Source organism: Balearica regulorum, chromosome 1, assembly GCF_011004875.1.
Source record: "Balearica regulorum gibbericeps isolate bBalReg1 chromosome 1, bBalReg1.pri, whole genome shotgun sequence".
Classification (NCBI taxonomy): Eukaryota; Metazoa; Chordata; class Aves; order Gruiformes; family Gruidae; genus Balearica; species Balearica regulorum.
Genome location: NC_046184.1, coordinates 198,920,199 through 198,928,333, shown reverse-complemented (window position 1 = coordinate 198,928,333; position 8,135 = coordinate 198,920,199). Strand labels below are relative to the sequence as shown.

The window sequence follows — 8,135 nt, the reverse complement described above, 5'->3', positions numbered from 1 at the left end:
GGTCTTGCAATCACGGAATCAGTTTAGAAAGTGTCAAATGCAACAGACAGAAAACCAGCCCCCAGATGGATAGTTTTACCTTAAATTAGGGAATTTAACCTATTTTTGGAAGCATCTAGCGAGGGTCATGCCTGGCAGAAGGGAGGGAAAAACCCCTCACATGACTGAGAGTAAGGACAGGCAGCAGAGCGCTAAATCCCCCTCCTTTGGCAAGAGCGAGCTATTAGACTAACTCGGGTACACGGGGGACCTCAGCCTAAACTGGTGGGAATCCAGTTTACCGTGTCATGCCTTGTTTAACCACCCAGCACCGTCTCCAGTAAAACCTGCATCCCGCAGCCCAGGTTACAGATCGCTTAACGGCATTTTCATTTCCAAATAATTTCCGACTTTCTCTTCCAAATACGTAACATAAGAATCTAAGATTTTAGACTGAAAATAAATTGTGATTGTTAATGCAGTTCATGAATAATAAATTAAGTCATGCTTGAATTTACTTAAAACTCTAGCACACTAGGTCATTTTTCACATAAAGCACTCAAAGTTCTAGCAGAAGGAACTACTTAGATTCGTAACAGAGCTGTGCTTTATTTGTTACAGCTGTTCATTTGTGATACCTGATCCTAGACATAAATTCCTTTGTTTTAGAAATGGCAGTTCACATACTGAGCCCAGAGTGTGCATTATCAGGGCCGACATAATTAATTTTAGCAGCGTAATAAACTGTATCATTGCCTGGGAAATCAAATCCTGCAAATGGCGGCAAGGCTGAGACATTCCCTTTGGTAATAAAATGATGTTATGCTATAACTTAATGTAGATTAAAAACTGTACGATACTATCCAGGCTACCACAAAAGAAAGTTAATAAAGCTGAGGGCAAACTCTGATAGGGTGTTGGTTCCCTTATCTTGTATTAGGTGTGCCATAAATCAACATTTTAAACTAAATGCTATTGGTTATATTAGAGGTGAACTGCAAGAGCTTTTATTTTTTTTAATAGTATGGACTCGTAACTCTTTTTCTTCTTTATGATGTACACAGAAACCTCATAGGTGAATACATTTTTCTAACTTTTTTCTCCCCTACATATTTTTAAAATACTACATTGAAAAGATACATCTATGGTGTTTGGAAATGTGAAATCAAACCACCACCATCACCCTTAGAGCACAGGTATTTCAACAGCTGTAATGCCTTAACAAGCATATGCTTTTTTCACAGAGCAGAATTTGTATTTATTCCTCTTTGAAACTACACTTATGCTTGAGAAAGCAACCCAGCACAGATGTAATTTCACCTTGGATCTCCTTACTCAGAGAAGTACATTGCAGAATGGGGACCTGGAGACACAGCTTTGGTGGCACATAATTCTGCGCTGTACTTTGCTGCAAGTATCAACAGAAAATTGTATGAGCAGTATAAGAACACTATAATAATACAGCATCAAATATAGCTTAATTGGATGGTTAAGGGATCGGAGCATCTGTCATACGAGGACAGGCTGAGAGAGCTGGGACTGTTCGGCCTCGAGAGAGATGGCTCCTCTCATGTGTATCTGACAGGAGGCAGAGCCAGGCTTCTCAGCGGTGCCCAGTGACGGGAGAAAAGGCAATGGGCACATACTGCATACTGAAATACCAGAAATTTAAATGTAAGAATAAACTTTTTTTTTTAAAAAAACCTGTGAGGGTGACTGAGCACTGGAGCAGGTTGCCCAGAGAGGTCTCCATCCTTGGACATACTTAAAACCCACCCAGACCCGGCCCTGAGCAACTGGCCCTGCAGATCCTGCTTTGAGCAGGGGTTTGCACGAGGCAGTCTCCTCCAGAGCTCCCTTACAGCCTCAGCAATTCTATCAGCCTCTTATTTTGCACATGCAAGGACAAACATTTCCGCATCATTTTACAGAAGAATTTAATTTTTACTCTTGAAATGAGACAAAAATTCACAGGACTTGAGGAAATAATGTAAGTGTAAATTCTGTGAAAACAAATGATGAACAGCCTCTGATTCTAATATGAGTAAGAAACAACTCTCAACGTTTAAAAAGGTTATCACATCAGAAACACACCTCGCTCTCCTACTTATTTTGTAGGACACAGCCACAGACTCAAATTTAAGATAATACAACATTTTATTCTCGGAAAAGCAAGACTATAAATGGAAAACATATACATTTGATGTTTCCTGAATGTAACATTAAGGGAAGCTAAATTCTAAATACGGTTTACCCCTAATTTATTTTAATCTATCACTAGTTACAGTGCTTGATTATATTATTTACCTATGTAAGACATGTTTAAGACTGTCTCCATATAGAAAGAAGTGGCATTTTCCAAAAAGCATTAGTATCAGCAGCTTATTTACAGTTTTCCTAAGTATTATAAAACACAGGCAATGATTCAGAGAACACGCGAGCACCACACGGAGCAGCAGGAGAGAAGCCCAGGGCAGCACATCCTCCAACCCCTGCCACGTCTGGGCCGAAGAGCGCAGCACTCCGCTCGGATCGGCCACTCTAGCCCAGACGTTTACAGATTTGAGGAGGAATCACGTAAAGTCCCGCCTGGCAATTACCAGCCCTCACGCTGCCCCGGAATAAGGCAGCTGCCAGACCTGGCAGAGCCTGGGCTACAACACGGCCGCCGGAGCAGACTCGGGCGGCCCGTGGCCGCCCTGCCCGGCCGCACCGGAGCACAGACCCCCGCGCTGCTCCCGCGGGTTGCCGCTCAGTGGCGAGGGCGGGCTGCGGGGCCAAGCCGCCAGCACCCCGGGAACCACCCCCCCCCCCCCCTCCCGCGGGCGGGAGGCTGAAGGCCGCTCCCGGGCAGCGCCGACCACCTTTCCCCTCGGACCCCGACGCTGTGTGTGGGGAAAGTACCGCAGCTGCAGCGCGCGGCGGTGGGGCAGCCCACGGCCGCACCTCCACCTCCTCCTCCTCTCTCCTCTTGAACACCCCCCCCCCCCCTTCGCCCTGCAGCCCTTGCCCAGCCCCGCTCCCAGGCTCCAGCCAGCGGTGCCCCGGGGGGCCGCTCCCGCCGAGGCTGCCCGGCCCCTCTCCCCGCCGACAGCCGCCCCACACCGCTCACGAGCCGCCCGCGCTGCGAACCGCCCGACCCCCGCCTGGCTCCAGGCCTGCCCCTGCCCGCCCCCCGGCCGTCACCGCCCCCTTCCCTCCTCTCGCGAGATCTGAGACGCCCGGCGGGACATCCGGGATTGCCGGTTGTTTGTGCGGCGGGGGAAGATGGCGGTGGAGTCGCGCGTCACGCAGGAGGAGATTAAGAAGGAGCCGGAGAAGCCGATCGACCGGGAAAAGGTGTTGGGGGTGGTGTCGTGCGTCCTCTTACGCCGGTCCCGGGCGCGGCAGGGCGGGCACCGGGAGGGAGGGAGGGAGGGTCGGTCGGTCGGTCAGTCAGTCAGTCAGTCAGTCAGTCATGGCGGCGCCGTGAGGTCTCGGGCTTGGGGGGGGATGTTATCATGGCGAGTGGCCCCTCACACCCACCTCGCCCCACAGACGTGCCCGCTGCTGCTTCGCGTCTTCACCACCAACAACGGGCGGCACCACCGCATGGATGAGTTCTCCCGCGGCAACGTGCCCTCCAGCGAGCTGCAGATCTACACCTGGTGAGTGCGCGGCGGCTGCCCGGGCCCTCCGCCCGGCCCTGGGGCACGGCGGCGAGCGGGGCCCTGCGGAGGGGGTCGGCGCGGTGTCGGGGAGCTTGCCGGGCTTGAGCTGCTCGTCTGATACTCAGCTGCAGGGGGAGGTCGATAGGCCTTGTGTAAAGCAGGACGCGTGGGGAGGTTTTCACGGGGGCAGTTGTGTCCTGTGCTGTGGTGGCAGCTGTCACCGCAATACAGCGGTTCTGCCTCCAGCCACGGCAGCTGAGGCGTGACCCCCACGGAGGCACAACTTCGAGTGCTGATGGCTGCGTACTGAAACTTACTGCGGTTGAATTGCCCAGTTACTGATGTGCACGATCAGAGGCTTGTGTTGTGGTGTGTCCTGGGTTATCGCAACGGATCCATTCAGCACAGAGGTTCTCCTCTGACTAATGCTTAAATCTTGTTCCAACAGCTCTGTTTTTTTAGTAGAAATAGTTGTCCTAGGAGGCTCTCAATGTTGTGTGAGTGGTCTGGTGGTTTTAACTCACAGCCTCTTGAGGGTGGAGTAACGTGTTTGGTTTTGTCTGGTCAGGTAGCAGTGCTTTAACAAAGAGCTGCTTTTTACTGCTTTCATATTTAGTTTGGAGAACTACTTTAGTCTGTGTTGCAAACACATTAGTTTTTGGTTATAGTATTTTGAAGAATACTTTTGAAAGTGAATTATGCTACTTTTAAATCTTATTTTTCCTTCAAGGTGTCTGCTTCTAGGGTTAGAACTTGTATGTTGTATGATTCAATAAATCCGTTTTTGTGGCTAGCAAAGCACACAGTTCTAATTTACTTCTTAATGGCATTTATGGACTCAGTCCAGACTATTGATGGTGTCTGAGCTGTTTGCCATCTGCAGAAGTCACAATGGGCATTGTCTGTCAACACACTGCTCCTTGGTTGCTTGGAGTGAGTGTACAGTCTGTATAATTAGAGCAGCTTTGGTTGTGATGATCAAGCCCTTTTGTGCTTGAAATTCTAGAAATGAGCTTTAGCCCTGCTTTGGTTGAAGGCTGGGAAAAGGAGGAGTGCTGCCTGTTAGGGCAGGAATGGAACTCTTGATGGAAAACTATTCATGATTATTTTTTTCTTTTATTTCTACATTTTCTCTTGTATTCAAGAAGCTATTTTAATATAGACACCAATTTAGATAAGGAAACATTCACAATGTTCATTGTATAAATCAATGCATTATTTTTTAAAAAAGAAAAGTTCTCTGCTGTTTAAATAGTAACTTTTGGGAGCCATGGAAAAGCAAATGTTGAAATGTACACAGAGGTGAAGAGACTTGTCTAATTATTGCAGTAAATAAGAAGCTGCTACAGCTAGAACCACACTTGCACTAGACCATGTTGCCTCCAGTGTACAGGAAGTGGTGAATTCTCCCAGGTGTTTTAATAACTGGAGCAACTTCTTGTTACTTAATCTGTAGACCAAAATGTGTTGTTTGGAACACCATGTAGTTGTGAAATTGATGGCACACCGTGCAGCTGAAATGTAAGATCACACTCAACTTCAGGTATTGACAGAAAGCACGCAAAGGCAAGGAAATATATGGTTAAGTTGTAGCAATATATTGATTCCACCTTAAATGGGTTTGGGGAAGCTTTATTTTATTGTTGTTGCTTTTGAGGACCTGAAGCGCTTTGGTTTCTTTGTTTAATCTAGGATGGACGCAACTCTGAAAGAGCTGACCAGCTTAGTGAAAGAAGTCTACCCAGAAGCACGGAAGAAGGGCACTCACTTCAATTTTGCAATTGTTTTTACAGACCTCAAGAGGCCTGGATATAGGTAGATGGCATTTTCTCTCCGGGTTAATAGAAGGCTTCAGGCACTGGAGCAGTGAATTATTTTTCATTAACACTGATTTTAAAGTTCAGAACCCACAAATCAAATTTCTAAAGTTCTTGATAACAGGCTATATGATAGCCAATGCAAACTAAATTTTGCTTGGTGGCCGTTGTTGTGAATGTGTTCCCAAGGCAACGAACCTGGGTGCTTGAAGGCTTTGGTGGCTGTAATGGCCACCCACCAGAATGTGGACCTACAGCTTGAGATAAAGCTTTGTTCCTGGCGATAGGAGTGGTAGGTCTTGTATCTGAGAGTGCATTTGAGTTTTACCAGTGATACCATTGCAGGTATCAGCCTTCCAAAACTGTGTGAACTCCCCTTTGTCAGCAAGCAGTGGGTATGTCCTGCTCTGTAGTCTGCAGGGTCTTGTTCTGTGTCTGTATGAAAGGGGCAGGGGCTTCTTTTGAGTATTTAACATAGTACAGTAGGAGGTTCCCCCAGCCCTCTGCCTCATCAGAAAGGATTCAGTGTGGGTTTTTTGGCACACCTGGTAGTGGAGAGAAAACATGCAGCATCTTGTGTATGTACGTAACTAAATGCAGTGCAGAAGATGGCACAGTAAGGTGGTCATGAGCCGACAGAGTTCCTGGTTTGGACATTAGAGAGATTTGCCTCTAACTACTTTGCCTTTTCTCTCCTGTGTGCAGGGTGAAGGAGATCGGCAGTACCATGTCGGGCAGGAAGGGCACAGATGATTCCATGACATTGCAGTCTCAGAAATTCCAGATAGGAGACTACTTGGATATAGCAATTACTCCTCCGAATCGTGCACCACCCCCCTCAAGCCGCATGAGACCGTACTAAACTGTTGCTTCTTTGTATGATTACATCTTCTGTTTATTCCTACTTGCTGTTCTAAAGCAGGCTTATTTTTTTTGCTTTTGTTGCTAAGCAAGAACACCTGAAGACAAAGCTAAGCATCAGAAACGAAAGTTAACTTTTAAACCTTAACTTTTAGTTTATCTGTTTAGAAGAAACACTTACCTTTAGCAGTGCCATCATCCTATCCCTGATAGATAGAGTTTGAACAGTAAGTCCCTGTGTCCAGTGTTTCAAGATTTCCATAAAATATGACCAGAAGGATTACAGGTGTTCTGTAGTTCTGTCTTGTTTGGAATAAAGATTGATGTTATTAATCTTTTTGATAGTGTGGTGGTGTTTGGATTTTTAAGTGGATTTCTGCAGAGCAATTTGGAAGTTGACATTTAAGCAGAAGTTGAAATTGAAAGGAGGGCCAAAGCCTTTATCTGAACTTCTGGGCTTGTTGAGTAGAGGTAGGAGGCCTCATGGGTTTCCTTGTATGGGAGTATTTCTGAAACCACTGCTGGCTGCGTTTTGGAGATTGAGCATGTGAGGGGTGTGATGGAAGGCAGGCAAAGTTGGTGTTACGGTCCCTGCTGTTTTAGATACGTCGACAGGGAAAGTCAGAGGTGAGGTGTGTAAGGCTGCCTGTCCTGCAGCGGGGGGTGAGGGCAGACCACCATGCCTTCCAGGGCCTGCTCCATCTTCTGTCAAGATGATGCCCACCCATGGATTGGGAGCGGCCTCAGTGACACCAGTATATCCCGGATTCTGAGGAGCTGCTGGCCTTGCCAGAGGAAGACGTGGCTCGGCACACTTGCACATCATCCTTCCTTGAGTTCTGAAGGAGCTAGGGTTGTCTTTAAAAATGGAAGGTATAAAGCTGTCTTTGAAGGTTTTGTTTTCCTTAGTGGTCTCCAAACTGGATTGGTTGTACCCCCCATCAGTAAAAAATTTGAGTGTATGTCCCCAAGATTTGTTTATAAAGGATATAAATCTTACTAATATGTGTATTTTAAAACTACACAAAAACAGAAATGAAAAAAAGGTAAAGTACTTAAATACATTTAAAATTATTTTTTTCTTAATGGTATAAAAATATTTTCTTTGTGCACCCCACTTGTGCGTGTACTGCTTGGGAGAATGTCTGGTCTTTGGATTGTCTTGCACGCTCCCCTTTGGAGACCCCTGTCTCAGAAGAGGGGAGTGTCTGCAGAGACCCGGCCAGAGGAAATCCGGCGTTTTCAGCTGGAGGGTGACTAAGGAGCTGAACCGTTCCCTATTAAAAGTGCCATGGCAGGTGCTCCCAGGGCTGCTCTTGCCTGCGGTTGAGATGAGCTGAGCGGAGGCGAGGCAGCAAGGCTGCGCTCTGGCAGTACGTGTGGGAGTCCTGACCCTGACCTCCAGGTTTGTGGCCAAGCGAACCCGTGGGGTGGAGGCAGCTGGCTCGCACAACTAGAGCTGGTGGGCTGTTGGCCACAAACAATGTGTTGTCAGCATATGCTGACTAAGAGGAAAACACCTGATTGTGGCTTCCAGAACTCCAAGGAAGATGAATATTGTACCCTCCTCCCCTTAGTTATCTTCATCTAATGAACATACGGGCTGTTGGACCCTACGCTGACCAGTCTGAGCTGGGTAAATCTCACTCCTTAGCCCTCAGTAGGATGATGGCTCTTCACAAATATTTGCAGTTTGTTCTGAGCAGCAGTTTCTCAGTTTACTGTAACCCGTGGGTGTTGGGTCAAAGCCAAGGAGCAGTGAGGTATGAAGGGTCAAGGCTGTTCTATGTTAAAAGTTACTGATGAAGCTGGAGGTTGGTGGGGGTGT

The 8,135-nt window shown here is 47.2% G+C and overlaps 1 protein-coding gene across 1 annotated transcript; it reads left to right on the top strand.

Annotated features, from left to right (window-relative positions):
- Positions 1-3,164: 3,164 nt before the first annotated feature.
- Positions 3,165-6,649, top strand: SAP18 (Sin3A associated protein 18). The gene is made up of 4 exons (XM_075742187.1): positions 3,165-3,318; positions 3,517-3,626; positions 5,322-5,444; positions 6,152-6,649. The coding sequence occupies exons 1-4, from the start codon at positions 3,247-3,249 to the stop codon at positions 6,306-6,308; spliced, it is 462 nt and encodes a 153-aa protein (XP_075598302.1). The 5' UTR covers positions 3,165-3,246; the 3' UTR covers positions 6,309-6,649.
- The last annotated feature ends 1,486 nt before the right edge of the window (positions 6,650-8,135 follow it).

Coding starts and splice junctions, on each gene's coding strand:
- SAP18 (XM_075742187.1), top strand. CDS start 3,247: ATGGCGGTGGAGTCGCGCGTCACGCAGGAGGAGATTAAGAAGGAGCCG. Junction 3,319..3,516: donor AGCCGATCGACCGGGAAAAG/GTGTTGGGGGTG, acceptor CTCGCCCCACAG/ACGTGCCCGCTGCTGCTTCG. Junction 5,445..6,151: donor CTCAAGAGGCCTGGATATAG/GTAGATGGCATT, acceptor TCCTGTGTGCAG/GGTGAAGGAGATCGGCAGTA.